General features: G+C 42.3%; 1 protein-coding gene across 5 annotated transcripts in view; it reads right to left on the minus strand.

Annotated features, from left to right (window-relative positions):
- robo1 (roundabout, axon guidance receptor, homolog 1 (Drosophila)) overlaps positions 1 to 21,787 on the minus strand; it is a 222,724-nt gene that overhangs the window by 4,847 nt on the left and 196,090 nt on the right. For 4 of the 5 annotated variants that reach the window (XM_013914663.1, XM_013914662.1, XM_013914661.1 and 1 more), the window contains 17 exons: positions 21,524 to 21,605; positions 21,167 to 21,335; positions 20,913 to 21,079; positions 20,679 to 20,800; positions 18,750 to 18,981; positions 17,808 to 17,929; positions 16,124 to 16,295; positions 13,811 to 14,011; positions 11,007 to 11,033; positions 9,062 to 9,104; positions 7,316 to 7,470; positions 5,048 to 5,434; positions 4,217 to 4,333; positions 2,985 to 3,129; positions 2,493 to 2,723; positions 1,239 to 1,732; positions 966 to 1,127 (listed from right to left, as the gene is read on the minus strand). In XM_013914663.1, the coding sequence (XP_013770117.1) occupies positions 966 to 1,127; positions 1,239 to 1,732; positions 2,493 to 2,723; positions 2,985 to 3,129; positions 4,217 to 4,333; positions 5,048 to 5,434; positions 7,316 to 7,470; positions 9,062 to 9,104; positions 11,007 to 11,033; positions 13,811 to 14,011; positions 16,124 to 16,295; positions 17,808 to 17,929; positions 18,750 to 18,981; positions 20,679 to 20,800; positions 20,913 to 21,079; positions 21,167 to 21,335; positions 21,524 to 21,605 (3,028 nt within the window). The remainder of the gene's footprint in view (positions 1 to 965; positions 1,128 to 1,238; positions 1,733 to 2,492; positions 2,724 to 2,984; positions 3,130 to 4,216; positions 4,334 to 5,047; positions 5,435 to 7,315; positions 7,471 to 9,061; positions 9,105 to 11,006; positions 11,034 to 13,810; positions 14,012 to 16,123; positions 16,296 to 17,807; positions 17,930 to 18,749; positions 18,982 to 20,678; positions 20,801 to 20,912; positions 21,080 to 21,166; positions 21,336 to 21,523; positions 21,606 to 21,787) is intronic. The other variant, XM_005748130.1, reaches the window with a different exon arrangement.

Consider the following 21,787-nt stretch of genomic DNA (forward strand, 5'->3'; position numbering starts at 1 on the left):
AAAAAAAAAGATCTTTCCACAAGATCAAAGCAGAAAGGAAGTGGGGAAAAACTGGTTGGTAGGCTTCTGAGTTTTAAATGATGGTGCTATAAAATGTTAATTGCTCTGTCCCTTAACAAGGTTAAAGCTTTTCCTTCTCTGTGCAGCTGTTCCAGTATTTAGCCTCTTTTTAGTTTATGTTCCACCCCTACTGAGCTAGGTGATGCTTCAGTATGAGCCACAGCACCTTGATCCATTTCATTAGTGGCTAGAGTAGAGAGACATCCTAGTGTCAGCATCTCCAAGCTGGGCAGAGCCCCCGTGAGACAACCCCCCTCAATTTCTTCCCACCATGGCCCTGGCCTCCAGCCCACCACTCGCCCGATCTGTTCAGCCCTGCCACAGATTAGGAGTGAAGCCACGTATGCATGCGCATAAACACATGAGAGAAGATGATTAAAATTCTGGCTTACAGCACACCCATACTCAGTCATTTACAGACACTCTGTCACAGATAACTGCATTTCTCCCTTCCATATCTTTACAGGAAATATAGGAGCAGCATTGATACAAACTGACCATCTGTGTACTTGTGGGATACAGCTAAACTGCTGCCACTTGTCTGTGTAAATAATGATAAGTGATAAAGAGACTGTGTGTGACCGGATGGAGATGATAAACATTTAATTTTCTTGATAATTGATCATTTTTAGATGCTGCATCACACACACACACACACACACACACACACACACACACACACACACACACACACACACACACACACACACCATAGGCTTTAAACAAAAAAAGACCTGAAAGAAATATTCGTTAAAACAAGACTTGTAATTCTGGATGACTATTACTTGAACCTGAAATGTTTTTACTTAATTGTCAGAAAGGATTTTTACTATTTTATCTTAGTAATCTACAATATCAAATGAGCCTGTTTTAAATATAACTAGATGTAATTAAAAGATGTGTACCTTCATTGAAAACTTCACGTCTCTGGTTTGCTGGATGACCTACTGGATGTTGTTTCTGCTTTTTAGGAGGCCTCCTGTGTACAGCGGCCATACTCATGTTACTGTCTGTAGACACTGGGCTGCCAGGACGGTGACTTGATGGGTTTATTTGGTATTTTCGTGCTGACAAAAGAAACAGAACAATAGTTTTTCCCCCTCTTTTTCTTGGACAGCAAGAGAATAAAATTATTGCAATAAAATTAAATTATTTCCTATAAAAGTGGTCTACTTTACCCGACGCTCCCCCAACTTCTTGGCCCTGTGAATTAGGGTACTTTGCCACCCTGAGGCCTGAATACTCTGCAGCTGCAGCAACCGCTTGAGCAAAGTCGGCGTCTGTGAAGAAGGATCCATCTGATGAGCTGACTGCACTGGATCTCCCCGAAGAGACATTATCCTCTTCGGAAGCTGACCCCCATCCGTTGATCATGGAGCCCGTCACTGAGCTCTCCAGGTCCCCCATGCTGGATGCAGGCGTCTGTTCTAGCCCTCGTAGCAGCAACCTCCGCGGATGCATCTGGGGATGGTGAGGGTTTGTGTGGGGGTGGGTGTGGTGGTAGTGCATCTTAGCCACCTCTGCATCTGTCTCATCGCCGTCCTCCTCTTCCTCCAGTATGTCCTCCTCCTCCATACCATCCGTGTCCAAGGCTAACGGGGTGTTGATATACCCATATGTGTGTGAAGGAGACATGGGCCTGGGAGGGGGTGGGGGGCTCACAGCATGGCGCCTATAAAAAATGAGAAGAAACTCATAAACTGTAGAGTTTTTTGCATCATTAAATCATAGTTACCCAGTTATGGAAAAAACAACCTAATCGTGCCATGTTTTAGCCAATTGACTACAAATGAGGTGCTTTACTGTTGATGATGCTGATGATCTTCTGATGTCACATTAGAAGTTAAGTTTTGATCACCCCAATGATGTGAATTTGCTAATTTATTTTAAAATGGCTTCTCTGTGGAAGATGAACTTCAAATTCATTATGGCTCCCCCCCTCCCCCCCTTCAGGCACAATAACAGGGATGAGTTTTCCAAAACAGTTCTATCTCACAGCTGGATTTCTGCACAATTATAATCACTGACAAAAATACATTTGACTAAATTTACGCTGATGTGCTACCTATTTGAAACACATTTAAAAAAAACAAAAAAACAAAACCCTAATGTTCTACTGCTTGAATCCCCGTACTATACTGAAATGAACTGCAACAAATGACTCCCTAGAAGGTAAGAAATCAGTCTAAAACCTAAGATATGCTTTTGAAAAATGGCCAACGGTGCACACAATATACAGACGATATACATGGAGTTTAATGGGCTCAATCAGGAAAACAGCCATGAATTTCAAATGCAAAGTAAATCATGTTTCTTTATGAGGCTTTAGAGAATAGATACATTTCTTGAGGATTTTTTTTTCTTTTCAGCAGCTGAGTGCTCTTATTCTGCTACTTTATTCTTGCAGACAGCTTGACATCATGCTGCTGTACCTGCGTTCATGGCTGTCTGGGGCATCCTGGAGCATCGGCTGCATCTCCTCCTGGGGTGAGGGGGTGAGAGTGGCTGTGGACTGGTGACTGTAAGACACGGCAGCAGGGGAAGAAGCTGCCCCACGGATGGGAGGAGTGGGCCCCCTCTCCATCTCTTCTTCCTCCTCCAGCTCATCAGGCTGCAGGTACATGTGAGAGGGGGGCATGGGGCACTGCATGTCTGGATCACAGCTGCCAGCAGAGAGAAACAAGCCTCATTACCTTCATATCGCTCAGCAAAAACATGAATGTTTTTTTTTTTTTTTATTGAAGCCAGAAAACATCCTCTAAATATTCATGTCAGCCTTCTATCAGAGTCTGACATGAACCTAGCACTAATGGACAGAAAATGCTCGGGGCAATTGTTTGGAATGAATGTGGAGAAAAGGCAGCCACAATGAACTAGTATTTAAATATACTGTCAGATCAGATGACCATTTAGACATGTCCCACCTTTCTTCCATCGGTAGAGAGTATTCCTCTGTGTTCCGAGTTGGGGGTGGGTTTGCAGGAGGAGGGGGCAGAAGGTCAGCCCAATTCATTGTGCTTTGTTTGGGTACTTTGGGGGTGCGCACTCCCTTCTTTTGACCCTGACTCCCTGTTCACAAAAGGGAAAACGATCATTCACAGGACCACTACAGATACACATACTCTGTCTCTAAAAATCACATCAATTATTAATGCTGGAGAAATCACAAGGTAACAAAGATACTGACAGCAGAGACAATTGACATTAATAAGGCTGACTGACAAGAAAACGATAATTTTACATGTGAGAGTGAAAAGGCTAATGCAACTCTCCAATTTATGTAAGTATGCCCATACTGCTCAGAAATTAAATGAGGGGAAATACTATAAAACAGCTATTTCCCTCAAGGGGTATAACCCAGTATGAAGAGAAAAGGTAGAAGGAAAACAGCAGAAAAGGGTCCAATTAATAGAAAACTATTAAAATTGTGAACCAATGAGCTGTGATGTGCAGGCAGCACTAAAGGCTGCTCCTTAATGGCTTGAACTTCAAACGCAATATCAGAATGGATACATGGCATTAAGGTGGCAGTGTTGCATGCCGTCTGCAATGTGTTATCATTTGTCCTTGTCCAAAGACAGACATTGAGGCCATGATGAAATTAGGCTGCTCCATACTGGAATTAAAGTAAAGCCAATTAACGGAAGTAATGCAAAATAAGCAAGGACAAACACAGAAATAAAAAGTACAAAGCAGAATAACAAACACAAAATAATTTGAAGATGCATTTCCTTTTATCTAATTTGCTTTAAACATCCTTGGATGATGTTGCATAAAGAAAACAAAAAACAATGGAAACATGCTCTCATGCCTTTGTTTCAAAGTACTGTTGGCACTTGTGTTTTATTCACCATGTTTCCACACTGAAGGCTTTGCTTCAAGATGGGCTAACATGCAAATTACTCAAATTACAATTGAAAGCATATTTTATTAGTGGCTCAAAGTGATTTAAAGCCTTTGAGAAAACTGGGATTTTAAAATGGAGCTTGAGGGTATATGTGATTATAGAATTCATAGTAATAATTTAGCTGGAAAAATAATATTTTGCCTTTTTTTTTCTTCCTGCGAACATCGAATGAGAGTCTGTGTTGATTTGTATAACAGCCGACTGGCCGACCTGAAAAAACTCCTGTCCTTGATCCTCTAACCATCTTACCCGAGGTACTACTGCTGCCCCGGTCAGAGCTGTTGTAGGAGCCCCCAGTGTGGCTGTCATGAGTTTGGCTGTAGGGAATTGTGGCTGGCATAGGGCTGTCACCTCCTCTGTAGCGATCTGGTGGTGAGGATAGTGAAGGATATAGTTATTGCAGGGAGGCAGGCAAACAGGGACACCACAAAGACGACCACTTTGTACTAAACAAAGATCACCGCTTTACATTAGAAACGTTAAACAATATATGGAGTGAAATGAGATTACACCGAGAACTATGTATTTAGCTACACATGAGGCATGCAGGTCATGCTTTCATATTCATTCTCATGTGAGTATGTGAACACATGCAACAGCTGCACTGAAATCTTAAAACTATCACACCAGCTGTGGTTCCTTTCTGCAGGTACGACCAGGTGATGATAGCTTCATTCAAAGCATCTTTAAAGATCTTTGAGTTATCTTTCCTTTAGAAATCTGACACCAAGGATAAACTCTCACACCTGCTTTCGTTATAAAACAAGACACCCCAGATACCAAAAGATGATAGCAATTCAAGCCTGGCCCTCATTTAGCAGTAAAGATTCTACTTGATTGCGTGGAGAGGTTGCATGAATGCCATACAGACAGGCAGAAAGACAGTGATGGTGCTTTTGTTGAATGAAAAGGACTGAGACAGAGCCAAGGGATACATGAGCATGAAACTCTTCTACACGTATCCAGAGTGGGGCGAAACAGCCAGGAGAAGAGAGAAGTGAGGGAAAAATCGAGTGGAAGAAGATCATGGCTTGGAGTTGGCCTCTCTAAAGATGGCTGCTGGCTATTCCACACACTCACCCTTGTTCAGCTTGTTTTGCTCCATGATGTTGTACTGCAGCTGGGAGCTTATTTCCTGTTTCTGCTGCTGGACTGAGGGGGGCTTCCAGCAGTGTTTCTCATTCACCTCTCCTCCACCCACGAGTCCACCTCCACTCCCTCCAGTCACTCTGTCTGAGTTCATGTTGTTTCCCATAATGGAGGACTGGATGAGCTGAGTGGTGGCATAAGGTGTCGGCTGGCCCCCTGGACCTACAAAGCGGCCATCTTTAAGGTTTGGGCTGTTGAAGGTCTTCATCTCATTGATCTTGTTGGACAGGTCTACATCTCCATAGACTCCTGACTCAGGCACCATAAGGTTGGTCTGCTTGTTTTCCATCTGGTTGTTATAATTGGCGATACAGTCGGCTGAAGAACATGAGGAGGGCATTTAGTCAGTCTTTTCTACTGCTGATCAGCTTAGCAGCAGTATGCCAGTTTGGCAAAAGATTTCAAACAATAAGGCATCATTTCATCTACTGTCGAGCTGAAAAAATTAAGAAAAGCAACACATTTTTCATCTCAAGCTTTTTGAATGATCCCCACCTTCCAGAGAGACATTTCTACTTATGCTTTAAGTCTCAGTTTTGTTTGCAAAAATGACGATCTGCTCTAGGTGACTGACACAGGTTATGTTACCCCCTTCTCAGTTTCACCCATGACTCAGTGTAGGTGTCATCTGTGTTCTTTTTCTTCTGATGGTTGGGAGCGTCTTTGCTCATTGAGAGGGACGGAGACATGTCTGTATCAAAGACCTGGAATGAGGCGTGCAGTAAAAGCACAGCTTCACTGACAGATCCAATTTTCCCTGGCTCATAAAATATTCAAATCCTCCAGCAGATCTGAGAGCCAGCCGTGCGGTAAATACCAAGGACGGCCATAGGTGCGCGCAGCTCGTGCCACGTAACTCATGTTTCAGCTGCATGGAAAAGCTCAAACACTTCAAAAGGTTGATGTGTGAAAGCGCCCCTATGGCTGAGATAAAGGGACCTTAACTCGTATTTCTTTGCTCTGTCACCTAGTCAGTGATCCTCTTAATGTTCAGAATTTAGGTTTGGCACACACACAAAGCATGCGTCTGGCAAGCTCCTTAGTGTCATACAGCAGGGTGTCATGCGAGTGAGGGCTGCCTCTAGCCTGTTATTCCCTGTTAAACATCTCAGACCATGTTAAGGTAGAGTTAAACACTTCAACCTCAGAGGGGTGATTAGCACAAAGAAAAACTCAACTTGACTATAGTCTACAAAATGAATTATTAATCCTCACTGGAAAGGTTTGAAGTCAGGAGAAACTATTTAGTGGCTGGATGGATATTGGATTGAACAGCTGGACAGGAATTATGTGCTGCCCTTAAAGGCATAGTCCCAAAGTGCATAATTTAGAACATAAAGCATTTCATTGCAATCCAAGTTCCAGAGGATAGAGGTTTTTTGGTCATGGCTGTTAATTATTAATATTACGTCCTACATCATACTCTGTGTGTGTGTGTGTGTGTGTGTGTGTGTGTGTGTATGGTTTGGCAGCAATGCATAAGATTCTGAGGCCAAATATGCTTCCCTTTGTTGATAACTGTACTAGTGCTAAATAAACTAGAGGCCACCTGGTGGTGTTCTCTTTTTCCCCCCCCTCACCCTACTTATCTTATCTTTGCTCTGTATTTATGCCAATACATCTCACATACACTTATTCTTCATCACTACTTTTTCCTCTCTTTCCATCTGCATTTCCAGGTACACCCTTCTCCCTCTATCATTCTCTTTTTCTCTGCTTCTGGCCATCGTCTGCAGTCCAGCCTTGACCCCTTCGCCCGCTGCACATTTCTTAAATAACTGAGCACTTAGGGGAAATTACATTACCGGGTATAACAACTGTATGGAAATCAGCAGAGCAATTTGATTAGCAACAGAGTAGAGCTATGAGCCCTGCTCAGTGTGCTCCTTTTATTTCCTGCCTAAAACAGCTCTACTTTAACCTCAGATAAATCAAACACACAAGCGCACAGCCTCTCTTAATCCTAATATTTCTCTAGGTTTTTCTTGTGGAGACCTACAGAAGGGAGCGATACACAGAATAACTCTCCAGGGAGCTAACCTAGATATCAGATTTTACTTCCTTTTGCACTGCAGATTCCCCCAGCTCCCTACATTTCTTATCTCTACAGTTATTTTGTCAAATGATTGCATTGTTGCCTTCGAGAGGAGGGTTTATTTTGGTTGTTGACTACATACGGCACTGACAAAACATGCATACCTGGTCGGCTGTATGTTGCCAAGTTGCTGTCGCTGTTGCCATTGCCAGCAGTGCAGCAGTTGATGCTGCAGTCATTGTGGTTGGAACATGAGTTGGGCCATGTGTCGGCCAGCCAGGGTTGAGTGGCAGAGTCCCCAATGTTTAGTAAACCAGGCCTGTGGACAAAGAAAAGGAGGAGGGAAAAAAACAAAAAGGGCACCAAATGGTTAACAATAGTAAGAAACCAAGCCAATGCCGCAGTGACATTTATGTGAATGAACTGCAACACCCACAATAACATAATATTTGAAAGAGAAGATTATGTGAGTTTATTTATCCAGCTGAGAAGGGGAAAAGTAGAAATCCGGCTTTAGCACTTTTTGCCTTTCGGCCACACACAGGCCCAGGGAGCACATTAGAAAAAAGCCCAGCTAAATAGATTGTGTGTGCTTGGCTTGGCCATAGCCGATGACACTTTCCCTGAGCCCTCGTGAGCATTAGCGATCCGCCTGGATTAGACAGCTAGATAAAATTCTCTCCCAATGCTGCGAAATCCACGTCCTGAACAGGCAGTGAACCACAAATACTCACAGAGTAGATTCCACAGTGTCACACAATATCTCTATCATTGGAAAGTGTTTTCTTTAAGCTGTACACAAGGAGAACAGACTTGAGCAACAGAAGAAAAATGCATCCTTATCATTGTTTTGCCATCCATCTCTGTCTTGTCTCCTGTTTTTCAGCTTTAATTCAAATTCAAATCAAGCTGGCTCATTTAACAGGATTCTACTGTACTACTGGACCTTAAGCCAAGTAAAGACAGTCTGTTTTTGCTCATTGAACGAATCAATTTAGTATACAAAAAGAATGCAGGAACATATATTGTGTGAGTATCCAAATCTCTATAGAGTGACTCTGGGTTCGCGTATCGAAACAGTGAATTAGCCATGAATTACATTTTCTTATTCCCTCTTAAATGACTCATTTCTTGGATTCGTTTTGGGTAATGAACACATTTGTCTTGTACAGCCAAATACAATCTCACAATGACTCCTCAATCACCCTGGCAGTTATATGTTGATACTGAACAACCATTGTCTTTGTGCAGAGCTGACAATTCAGTCATACAACTGAATAATATAATGATGGCTTCAAGCTAACTGTTCATTAACAGAAGAACAACACACGCATACATTACAGTATTAACTATGTTTTGGACTAGAGTAAAGAGCGCATAATGAATGAATGCATATTTTCCTGTTTTTTCCCTGCTATTTACCAGTTATATGAACACATGCCAAATGCCATCCAATGGATATACAGGTCCAAGTCCAGACATTCTTGCTGTTTATGCAAAATGCACAATTCCACTACATTAGGCGGCGTGCTGTTGCTGCTGTGTACATGCATGTAGCTCCATTAATGTTTTATGGTGATGCTACGGCACAGCCTGGTGGTTGCATGTGGTTCTCCACCATTTGGGACAAGGATGGGCACTTGGCAGACTATATGGGGCTTTGTTCCTGTAGAATTATTACACACTTAATGCAAGTCCTTACCCCTCTCCTCTGCTCTGTGCTACCTTTGAAAGGCACAGCACTCCCCCTAGTGTTTGTCAAAGAAAAGTACACAAGGCACACCCTACTAATATACTCCGGAGGTTTAAGGATTCTTTGTATTCGAAATTACATTCTTAGCATTCATTCACTTAATGCGCCTGTTTAAAAGATATATTTTTTCAAAGAAAGACACTAAACAAACTCTTACCTTCCAGCACTGCTGACACCTTCTCCGCCTCTTTGATATGCCACTGAAAGAGAGAAAATGAGTTTGTCGTGATTCCACCAACGTTATGATTGTCGTGATGTCCTTCTTTTCACCACAGTCATGTAAGTTCAACATAAAATTCTTTATTTGAGTTACTTATTTTCTTATTGAATTATTTATTTATTTTGAATTGCCACTTTTGTGAAAAATGATTGGGAGAAAACTGCTTTTAAGCTAGTGCTGTGTTTTTGTGTTTTGTATCAGAGCAAGTGAGTGTGTGATTGAATGCATGTGTCATCATTTCAGCTGAGTCATAGACACACACGCACACACGAAGCAACAGGAGCAGGAGGATGTGTAAGAGGCTTATGAAGAACAAAGATGCAGAGCTCTTTGGTTGTCTGGCTCGGGTTCAGCGTGTTTGAAGCTCTGTGTGCTGCAAGTTGGACTCTTTCAAGGAGCTCTAAGCTGCCGGTGTGTGTGAAGGCGAGATAAACTTCTAACTTTAATTACAATCTCTTCCCTGAGAGGAGAGAAGGTGGAAGAGGGGTAGGTTGGGCCTTTGCTGTGTTGATTCCATGTCTCTCTTTCAAAACAGGAAGTGTGTGGTTTGGTCTCTGCATGTAGCCAGAGGAGATCTTATGCAAAACGAAATTATCGCAGTCTGGTTAAAGATGAAAATCAGTATAATGCTCAGTAAAATCCTGGTTTCACACAGAGTACCAGGGCAGGGAATTTCTCTCTAAAGAATCGAACCTAAACGCGCAAGCAAGGACTATGTTTCAGCTGAAAGATTTCCATGAAACAAGCCTGCCACTGCAAAATTATTCTACCTGATTGCAAGCCTCAAGGCAGACACAAAGCGCACTGCTACCGTGTAGATACAATCCCTGCACAGACAGGATCAACCAGTAGAACAACAAACACAGAGTGCACTGGATTGTCTCCTTCACTGTTACTTCCTCTTATCTATTCACACGGTTTCACATTTGCCATTTCGCTAAACACCGCCAACACCCTTTTGCACACCTCAAGGGAACAAGAAATTTCCGAGGGATGAAAGTCCACGAGTGAAAGAAGAAGGTGGAGAGAACTGTAAAGACAGACTTGCAGGGACAGAAAGATACAGATATACAAGGAGCTTTTCTTTTATCCGTTTTATGCTGTGTCACTTCAGCTCACAGATAACCTCCTTAGCTCTGCTGCCACTTGCCTGTTTAATTGGTATGTTGGAGACTCTGGTGGTGTGTCATTCTCCTAAATCCCCTCTGAGGTTGCCAGCAGCCCTTTGATCAAGTTACCACTACTATAAAACAAATTCTTGGTACTGTGGCCTCTCTTTTTTGAGCTTTAAGTTCTGAAACAGCTCAAATATTTGCTGGAATATTTATGTGGAGGTAGACCATTGCTGTGCCAATTAATTGGGCCTTTCTTTGTTTTTTAATCAAGTGTTCCTCACCAACTTCTCTACAGCTGGTAATTTCTCTAATGATTCTATTAGGACTGTGGTTGTTAAAGCCATTAAAGGACGCTTTCCCCAACGGCAGTGAAAATGTTTCTGTTGTTATAAGATATTCTGGTTTGGTTTGTATTTAAAAGGAAACAAAGAGGACAACCTTCCCACTGAAAGAATAACATATATTGAAGGACAAACAAGGGATCTTTGAATAGGTTTAGGAATCTTTTTTTGGATTTTATGGGGGATGTGTATCTGGCATTGTCAGATTCTGATTGTTTTCTTGTGTTGTTTTGTTTGTCCTCCTTTTTTCCTGAATTGGCCTTTTTCTGTTGGGAAACTGGACTGAGATGTGCTTAAGGTTTTGAGCACACTGTTTGGTATTTTTATGTTCCAAGAAGTTTGTGAAAATGGGAAAAGGCCTGTGCTGTAGTACATTGAGTTTATAAAAACATAGCTACTGTATGTACTGCAGGAGAAGGTGCTTACCTGTTGGTGTAAAAGTGAAGGATGGCACTGTTGGAAAAGACAGAGAAAGAAAGTTATTGAATTATCAGAACTATCTTTCTAAATATTAACTCCACAAAATGTATAAGTTTCGCAATACACTTCAATAGCCTGTATTCACACGCTGCATGCTGCTTGCTAGTCTTTGATCCTCTCAGACATCCCAGAGGGAAAATGAATGTTGAGCCAGCTGCTGGTTCAAGTCGTGGCCCAGACTGTCGGAGGCCTGCTGTTCAGAGGTCTCGCACTGTTGAGATGTCTGTTGCTATCTCAACACTCACATCATCACCCTCACAACTTAATTGCTCGCACAGGCATGGAAGGGATTCTTTATTAAACATCCATCTACTGTAGTAGGGTGCCTGTTTTTGAAAACTCTTGTAGAAAATAGGATCCTAAGTATCTGATATTTACTGCAAAAAATTACTGATATCATGCTATAGTTTGTAACTTTAACTTTGTGGCAGGCAAAGAAATGCATCAAATTCTGTTGTTTTTTTTTAAGATTATTGCAGCCCAACAAGTAATTATGGCCTGGTCATGAAAGCCTTAGTACAACATTATTTTCACATTTTCATTTTTATTTATTATTACTTTTTTTTTTTAAAGCATTGGTTTATGAAATGGTTCAGAAACCCAATGAAAGTGGATGAAATTCTTTAATAACTTCTATATTTTTATGGTCTTTAAAATATAGTTGAGTCGTTTCCCTGTTTGAAGAAGTTACGAATGCTCCAGTAAACACTCCAGTTGATGCAACTTTGCCCCATGCTGGTAGTCATCCAGCACACTGCCTTAAATATGTGCATTTTTTAGAAATGTTGCACTTTGCCTTCAGACTAAAACTGCTTTTGCGAAGAGACATCTAAGAAGCGGATACTACTGCTGCTGTCACATTTTTATTTCCTCAAATAATTACCTCATACAGTACCCCGTGCGAACAGATGTCCTTTAAACATCACAATCATCTTATCACGTTTGAATCTTTCCCCTTGATGCTCAAACAAATCGAAAGATATGAGTGGTTGGAAAAGATTATCTGTTTGATGAAGCCTTTGAAGAAGAGACGTACCCAAAACAGTCGTGAGAAATAGAAACGTGACTAACATGCATAAATCAAGAATCAGGTTGCCATTCTCGCAGATGTTTGTTCCCAAGAGCGATGAACCAGTATGTAACCTGTGACTGTACGTAACTGCTGCTTTCTTTTCTTAAAAATGACTTGAGCTAAAAGATGTGAAGGCTTCTGTAGCATCCCATAATAACATTTGTGTTACACAGTGATGTCATTTGTAGTATTTCGAATAATGACAGAGCGCCATGAGGTCATGAGGGGAAACAAGAGAAAGCTGTTTAGACTAATTTTGCATTGACAAAATAAATGTAATCTTTTAGAGACGGCGCTAGCATATACTGTCACACACAGATACACAGTAATGCAAATTCAGCTTAGCGAAGATTGTTGATTCATGTGGTTGCAATTATACTCTTTTCAAAACAAAGACTGTGGTCTGGGAACACCAGGAGGAGAAAAAGGGGAGGTATGTCTGCCTCCTGGTTTTCTAAAGAGCTTCCATCTTCCATTCTTTCTTTTTTTTTTCTTCCAAATTTGACCAAACATCAACATATGATTCACAGCGGGACATGAGGTAACCTTACGCTACACTGTCTTCTCATCTCTTACCTGACCTCGGATCATGACTGCATTCATTAAATATTGGTCTTCACTTTGTTTTCTCTGTAATCTAAGACATAACAAAAAAAAAACCACAATAGCTCTCACAGACCACACAGGTAAATGTGCAGGAGATCAGGATAAGCTTAGCTGAGGTCTCTTTTACTTTGAGAGACACTGCTCCCACTTTTATCATGGCTGGAGTAAATTGAGAGCACGGATAGCCACAGATTTACAGCTAAAATCATTGTTTGTGTGTGCATCAAGGTTGAAGGGTCTATCTTCTCTAACCTTGGCAATCAGCAGTAAACCTAAACCTGGAAGTGAGGCTGTAGAAGGTAGCACTCACAGGCAACAGCTGCACAGCCCAAGGCCACACATTAAGCCAGCCAACACATAAATGAGACTCTGAAAGAGGGGCTAATGGCTCTCTTTATACTCTAAATATTGCGGGCAGAGGCTGGGGATGTCATGAACCTCATTACTTTAAGTCGGGTAAAAAAAAATGAATGAGTTAGGCAGAGGCTATGCCAACATCCTTGAAATACAGTCTTTGAGTTTTTGAAACAAAGGTATGAGGTCCTTATTAACCAGAATGAAATAATTGGCTGCTCTGTATCTGAAGGCCTCTCTCTCAAAAGTACGTTGACCACGTGAGAATGTGTCCTTGAAAAAGCGAGATTACAGCCAGACATTATCCCTTTCCCAGCGCAGTCAGAAGGGAGTTGGTAAAAGGAGGAATTTTGGATGCCAAAATGTACTTGACTGCAAACACTCCTAACACACTCCTGCAAAGACAGCGTGACAGAAGTATGAAAACAAAAGAGGTGTTTATGCAGTACTCTCAGCAGGAGCTCACACTGCATCTTAAAGTACTCTACGGGAGACCTCACCTCCAGCGCTGCTCTACAAAGAAATCTTTGTGTTTGACAGAGAGAATGTGAGGTAGGTTGGCGTCATTTAGGGTAAAGACGATGGGGAAGACCGAATTGCGTCGCACTCGCTCACTAAATGCAGTGAGAAAACCTCACTGAAGTAAACCGGCGCCTTGAATTTGAAATTCAAGTTGATAGTTCGGTGAGTGTTGAATTGGTTACACTCGTGTACTGACCTTTGCGTATACCTGCATAGCTGCTGGACAGGCCATTCCGCTTCTTTCGGTGTCTGTACAACCAGATGCTGAAGACCATGAGGATAATCCAACAAGCAGCTCCTATGCCTGCTATAAATGCCGGCTGTTTGACCACATCTGAGATCTGCTGGGACAGGGGGTTCTCCTGGTTCACGGTGTCTGTCATTCGGCCAGAAGCATCTAGAACAGTGAGAACAAAGTAGAAGTTATTTTTTGTGCTTTTTGCGATTATTAGACAGCATATTAGTAGACAGAAAAGCAGTGAAAGTGTGTGGTGGGACTTGACCCCAGGCCGCTGCATTTCAGCCATGTGGCAGTGCTAAAACTGGCACCCACAAAGTAGAAATGATTGAAGAAGCAGTATATTTTGACTTGCAAATTTTGGATGGGACAAGTGAAATAATGTGAGTTGGGAATGTGAAAACAACATTATTCAAAGCTGAAACTAAACCAAGTGGAAAAACACTGAAATAGAGAAATACATTTAAAATAAATGGAGCCTGCACAATACATAAATAGGGATATTCTTTCTCCTGGTACATAAAAAGATTCTTCATCTCAGCGGGTATGTATGAGGCTGGGGTTGTTGTGGAAAAGGAGTTGTTTCTATAATTCAAAAGCCTTTCATTGCAAATCCCAGTCAACAATAGCAGGTGAGCATATAAAAGCAACCAGAGACATTCAAACAGAGCCTGTGCAGCATAACAGCCTGATGGAAGCGGATAGGAAAAAACAGAGACATCATTCACACTGAGCAATAGTGGTATCATAATCATATAAATAAATCCAAAGAGATCAAGCTCAAACACAGATACCACAGTAATTAGCAAACCGGGGCACATCTGTGGAAAAACTGAGGTGTGAATGCCTTGAAGCCTGTTTCACTGTGAAATGCGCTGCTGCAAAGATGCTGGCTGTACAGCTGCTCACAACAACAACCTGCTCTCGGTCTGTTTTTCTCATCGTGACACATGAAAGATTTCTTTGACTTGCCCCAACCCCTGTCACTCTGAAATTTCTTCATGTTCTCGTTACTTTGTCTTCGTCTCTTTTTCTCGCGTCTTTCATGTTGTAGCCACTCTTCTAAACTGGCACTCTTAGCCAGAAGCAAAAACACTTCCCAAAAGAAACCAGCTCGCTGCCTTTACCCCTTCCGTATCTTTCTTTGTCTCAGGCACTGAGGCTACGTCTCCATTTGGCTGCATCCCTTCTTACTTTGCCGTCTTCTCAATTTGTGGCTCTGTCTGGCCGAGGGAACGCAGCATGTCAATGTGACTAAGCAGCCCACAAGGGACTGTACAGGTATCTAGGCCGGGATGACGCATACAAGCTCCGAGTGTGACAAATGCATTTGGGTGAAGCGCTGGTCCCCGAGGCACATTGTTCCAGTGCAGTGTTGGAACATGGCAACAATCACCACAGGAACTCTTCAAGTGAGATAAATTGTATCAGTCACAGCCAATGCTTCTTCATGCCCATCCCAGCCCACTCAATCACACATTTGAAACCAGATGGAGCTCTTTCTCTCTCTGCCTCATCCTGCTATTCATGTGTTTTCCATCTCTCCCGAGTAGGCCAGCTCAGAGCTTTGGGGAATAAAAACTGACAAAATATCTCCAAATATTTGTCCATCTAGACTAAAAGAACAAAAAACAATAAGTAAATTACAACAACTGGCCTCTGAAGCAGGCTCCGCTGTGTGTCTTAGCATTAATAACATGTCATGTCTGAGCCCGGAGTGCACGATTCATTATTGCCTTTGTTGTCTGAAGCGAAGCAGAGGCAGAAAACATTGCATCCTTGACTGGAGAATGGAGCAGGGTGCGGCAGTCAGCTCAACAGCTCTGCCACACAGGAATTTAATGTGCCTGTGTTGATCGTACTGCCAGCTACTGTAAACTAAAGCTATTTCAGACTATGCAAAAGCTGTATAAGACCCCCTGTCATTCAGACTCATCAGACTCCCGTGTGGCAGGTTTGATGATGTTTTTCTAACAATAATCACTCCAATTATAGTTTTAAAACATCGTTGATGATAAAAAAGAGAAGACAGGCAGAGGCTTGCACATGGCTGTTCCCATAAAGAAGGGCATTACATAACTGTCTGTTTACTTGGCATTAAGTCCTTTCTCTCTAAAGCTCTTAATTTAAGATGTCTGGATTAATGCCATAATTATTTGTCAAATATTTGGACTTCACTCAGTTGTGAGGATTGGCAGAAGACAAAGGCACTGAAGTAATGTTTTTAAAAAAGGAAAAGAGGAGAGAGAAGCAACAGTTGTTTCTACTCACCGAGCTGAAAGAAAGTGACATCACTCTTGACCCCTGGACCTGCACCAGTGCTGGCTGCTACCTCCACACTGTAGCGGATCCCCGGGGCCAGACTGGGAATCAGCACGGAGAAGGTTGAGCCATCAACTGTACGGTTGATGTGGTACCTAGTCTCATTCCCCAAGCACCAAATCTGCCATAACAGAGACAAAGATGAAGTGGAGATTGAGGCAATGTTATGAGCGTTTCGTGAGAACATTTAGTTTGGTAGCTGCCACTGGTCTTGTGCTCTTATAATAGGCTGGGGCCATTTTAGCACAATCTGGGTATTGCGTTTCATCTCTGAGGCAGGAAAACATGTTATAACTTACAACGTTTTACAGAATATGCTCAACACAGGGTTATTATTACTTGAGGTAGTCATAACATGTCACAGAGCAGTCTCAAACCAATTAAAAACAGTAATCATCTCCATAACCCAATTTTAGCAGAAGCTTAGAGCTGCGAGTCCCTAGAAGGGCGGCTGTCTCACAGACAAACTCCAACAGGGTCACAGAAGTATACTTTAACCTGGGATTAGGACTCAGAGACATCTCTGTCAGTCTGTTTTCTTTACCCCTCACCTCCTTCCACCAGTTAACTGTGTTAATATGCTCACTTCATCCAGCGTGTGTGTTTTTGCACTTCTGTGATGAAAAATACAGGCTTAAAATTTCCTGTGCATCTTAAAAATTGTGGTGAGAAGCAGTGCCGCTGGGGACTGAGCTCAGTAATGAGCAGGGAACACTCTCGAACTGTACTTAAAAACCATGAAATTACTCTAAAGTCTATCAGCAGAAAACATTTACCTGGAAAATTAACAGTGGCTTAACTTTTTCACAGGCTCTGCCTCATCTCCCTTTTTGCCACTCACCTATATCTCTTCTGACTCATAAAGGCTTTCCAATTAAAATAAAGGACTTCCACAGCATAATGTATGACAGGACAGTGCTGTCCTATATTGGCCATTGTTAAAGTGTGAATATTATCTGGTAAAGAGGTAGGACAGGGGACTAGAGTTGTTACAGAAAGAAAGATACTGAGGTCTTTTGCCAAACGTTTACTCTCATTCTTATACACACACTACACTGATGTCTCTACTACATCTTTATTGACAGCAGGAAATAAAGGCAAGTAGTTTGTTCTTCAAAGGAAACTTCTCATTTTCATTAATACCACTACAATCATATATTATAAAATACATAATCCCCCCTAAACTCCTAAAAAACTAACATTCCATCTCTACTTCACAAACACATCTGTAATCACAGCTTAAAGCCTCACTACAGCCCAGCAAATAATAAAAGATAATAATAACATTTTGGTGAAAAATATACAACACTGATAGATTTTTACTTTTGAAATGCCACAAGATGTGTGAATTTACCACCTCCACCAGATGGCACTGTTTCACAACTGTTTCCACTAGCTTTCCAACTTTCCTGCCTCTGAGCTTTTGTCAGCAGACACAGAGGTGTACAAAGGTATGCCTCATCTAGGAATTCATTACCTTTCCATGTCTATGTATGGTCTGTTTCTCTGTTATTCTTTTATCTGAGCATCTTCACCTCTGTTTTGTCTCCTTTGTGTCTCTTTCTGAACAGTCCTACTTGCTCAGACCTGAGGTAAGTGCTGGCTGTTTGGGGTTTTTTTTCTTCCTTGTTACCTTGTACTCCTGGACCACCCCATTCTGCTCCTCTTCTGGAGGGGGTTGCCAGGAGACGATGATGGCAGTCCCATTGTCCCCACTCTCTGTCACTGTAACCTTACGAGGAGGGGCACTGGGGGCTGGGGAGGTAGACAAAAGAAAAAAAATGTTCATATATGATAGGGGGGGAAAAAAGCCTAAGTGCCTACAGTCTCTCCCTGCTTTCTCTGTGCAATTTAGCTGTCAGAATTTCTTCTGTGCGTGACTAAAGCTCACGTGTGAACAAATGACTAATTATCAAATTTATAAGCATTTTTTTTAAATCTGAAACATCACTCTGCTAAATGTAAGTGTTTTTTGGGGGGTAAAAGCAAACAACTGTTATTCAGAATAGACAGTTATAGTGCTGGGGCATATGCTGCTGTGTGAGCGCCAACCTGTGATGGTAATTAAGCGCACACAAAAGAAAAAAGAAAAAGTCACAGTGTGCGTGAGTGTTACAAACAGACATCATTATGAGAAAACAAACGTTATGTTTAGAACTCCAGAAACAATTATCGACACAATTGGAAACAAAGGAGAATCCAGCAGAAAAAGATCAAAACACTCCCACACATGCAACACAGAAAAACGCACGCACTCCAGTAAACACTCTGCACTACAAATTAAAATTTGCAGTTGGGTTTAAACCAAACCTCACAAGTCTGCCACAACCACACCCTTATGAAAAATGAGTATAACACTTGCACTGGGGTGTCGTATATTGCTCGCCATACCCAAGCATGCGTGAATATAACACAGTTAGCGATAACATAATCCTGCCTGCTGCCAGCAGCTGTTGTATTCTCTCACACATGCAAGCCGTGCATATAAAACTGTGTAAACATGAAAACATGCATGCACACATGCAAGCACTGAAGCACTCTCGCACACAGCCGTACACATTTACACCCTCCCCACCTTCCTCCAGCGTCTTGCCAATTTTGACATCACTGTCTGTTCCCTGGAATTCATTGAAGAAGGGGCGGACTTTGAATTCGTATGTGACGCCCTTCCGAAGGTGCGGCACGACGGCGCTGCCCTCCCCAGGGGTTCGCACCTCAAACACGGCCCATTCACTCCTCTGTTGCCCCTCTGGTGAAGGCCTGTACATCACCTTGTAGCCCTGGATGTACTGTGACTGCTGCTCCACCTAATGAACGCAACAGGAACAGAGGCAAAGGTGGTGTCAGCTTAACTGGATCATGCATGTCACAAGTAACAGTGGAAAATGATACGGCAGCGTAATAAACTGTAGCATCACTGGACAGCCATGGATTCATGCAACTGATACGCCAGACGCAGATGGAATGGGGTGCTAACTCATCACATCACCCCTCTGTTTATCCATCCCCATCTTCTACATTTCTCCTTTCGAAAGTCTGTCTATGCGCCATTTGGAGCAGCAGTGATTTGTGCAAACCACACTATGAGGTCATTGGCCAAAGGTTCCTCCAAGTCTGGAGCTGCTTAAATAGGGCCCAGACTCCCAGAACTGCCTGTCTCATCCTGTCCTGCTCTCTACTGACTGCTAAAGTCAGGAAAGAGAATAAAAAGTGCACCTTTATACACGAAGTAGTAGTATTAGTAGTAGTAAAAAAAACAAAAATACAAACAAACAAACAAAAAAATGGTGTGTAGCTGAGTAAAGACATTTTTTTTAATCATAGTGATAATTAATGTTACTTCCAACATGGTTAAAGAAAAGAATAACTGCTAACCAGTATGCTAATATCCCTACGAGTCCCTGTGGAAGGCAGGCAGCACTGGCTTGTAAAGATTTTAGTGATTTCTTTATCCCTCCCCCATAAAATATGCTGCTGGCTCAGGTGGTCTTCATTAAGCTGAAAACTGTGCAAGCATTTACCACAACACAAAGGAAAATGTAAAACCAAGAAACTGCACATTGAGAATAGATTTAACCCCACAAAACAAGGAAGTTGTGGTGCTCCCTCCTGTCATGTCTTTTACTGGAACATTCCAGCGAGACAGAGCAACTGGGCAGTAATGGTTTAAATCAGTCTTGACATGTCAGTATCCTTTTTACATTTCCTAAGCCCCATTTATCACTCACTATGGCACTTCATAATACCTGGGAATGCTGGGGTGGCCTTGTGTCAAAAGACAGAACTGGGATTGTTTTTGCCCCTTGGTGACCCCCATCCTATAGTCTAATATCTACTATGCAAGGAAGTCGGTGGAGCACAAAAGCGTATTTGCATTGTTCCAAAAACATACATTTGCCAGATTAGTTATAGAAGGCCATTGGTACTTGTTATTTAGCCTGTACCAGAAAAGAAAAATCACCATGAGCTGCCGTTTCTACTTCTTCCTCACCCACCTATCCGTTTTAACATCTGTAAGCCATTTCTACTTTAGAGCATGAGTTGGCAGCTTCTTCCTTCTCACTCGTATTATTTTAACAGCCGTCAACTGTTTTCAATCTTAGATGGCACAGTCTGGCATGGCACACACTGCTATATAGCACTACATGGCCTGTTGCAAGAGGTTGTGCTCTGAAGTCTAGCTTTTGGGTGGATGAGTGGTCCGCTATAGACAGAACTGCAAATCTTTGGTTTCTGGCCAGCTGACCAGTTCAGACTGATGCCAGATGGACACTAAGAAAACTTGGATTGTGTTCCAGGCTGCTTTCTGCAGTGTCCTTTCTCTGTACGATGCTAGGATGTTAGTACATCTGCTCAGCTGAGTGGTCTGACAAATTGACCATAGGCCTATAACTAAACTAACCTTGAAGCTCTAGTGACGAGCTATACCAGCGATCCACTCTGCAATCTGATCCTGAGAAAAAACAAACTACAACAGTCCATTCATTGCTAAAATTATACTCACTGTCCACTGAACCCTGACAGATGAGGAGGAGAGAATAGTGGGGTTGTGCAGGTGGATGACAGCATCTCCTAGCTCCCTCTGAATCTGACGATGGTCCACACCCTGACTGGTGGGAGGGATATCTGTGTGGAGGCGAACAAAAATGAAAAATAGTGGTCATATTTGAAAACTCCAAATGTGACATTATTATATTTTTAAATTTACATCAATAAGAATTTATTATATAGTTCTCACCTTGTGTTTTCACAGCATCAGTGATTGGACTGGGATCGCTCAGCCCATAGGCATTGGCTGCCCGTACTAAGAAGAGGTAGACTGCACTGGGCTTCAAGCCCTTCAGTACAAATGACTCAGGTTTCACATGCTCTGCCAAGGTCTGCCAGCTGCTTCCTGATGCATGACTGTGGACACACCACAAAGAGAATTAAGATTTAAAAAGCTTTAAATGAAGCCCTCCAGTTATTAGTTTGTTCTTGGCCAAGCTTTACCTGAAGGCTTCTATGATATAGGAAGTGGGCGTGGCTCCAGCATTAAGGTTTGGTTTCCAGGAAAGCGTGACAGAGCTACGGGTAACATCAGTGACCTCAGGTTTGGAAGGAGCGCTGGGGATCAGGTTTGGGTCAGTAGGTCTGTTTGGCTGGAATTGGGCCCCAGATTCTAAATGCAGAACAGAGAAAGGCAAATAATAAGGAAAACATAGTCTACTGCTGTTTTCCAACAACCAGGGGAATGTGGAACATCTCCAAGGCTTATGTCTCGTGTTCGCCTTCAGTTTAAATAAACACAATCACCAAAATAAACGAGAAAAAAAAGAATACACTTGTTAGTAAAGTGGTTAGGCTTACCTTGGACCTCTAAATAGGCTTTCCAAGAGGCCTCTCCACTGGGTGTGGAGGCAGTGCAGGTGTAGGTGCCAGTGTCACTGAGCTGAAAGAGGAGGAGGAGAAGGGAGGATGTTTGTTTAAATGGAAATTATTTAAATGTGTCCCACGGTTTCCTGAACTGGGCTCTGCCTCTTGTTATCTTCACCCTACCATCATTGCTTTTGCTTATTGACATGCTGAAGGAGTCTGTAGCAGGCAGCTGTCATTGCCTGATAATCTCAATAT

This window comes from Pundamilia nyererei, unplaced genomic scaffold (assembly GCF_000239375.1).
Source record: "Pundamilia nyererei isolate P.nyererei 1_Seehausen unplaced genomic scaffold, PunNye1.0 scaffold00214, whole genome shotgun sequence".
NCBI classification, from domain to species: Eukaryota; Metazoa; Chordata; class Actinopteri; order Cichliformes; family Cichlidae; genus Pundamilia; species Pundamilia nyererei.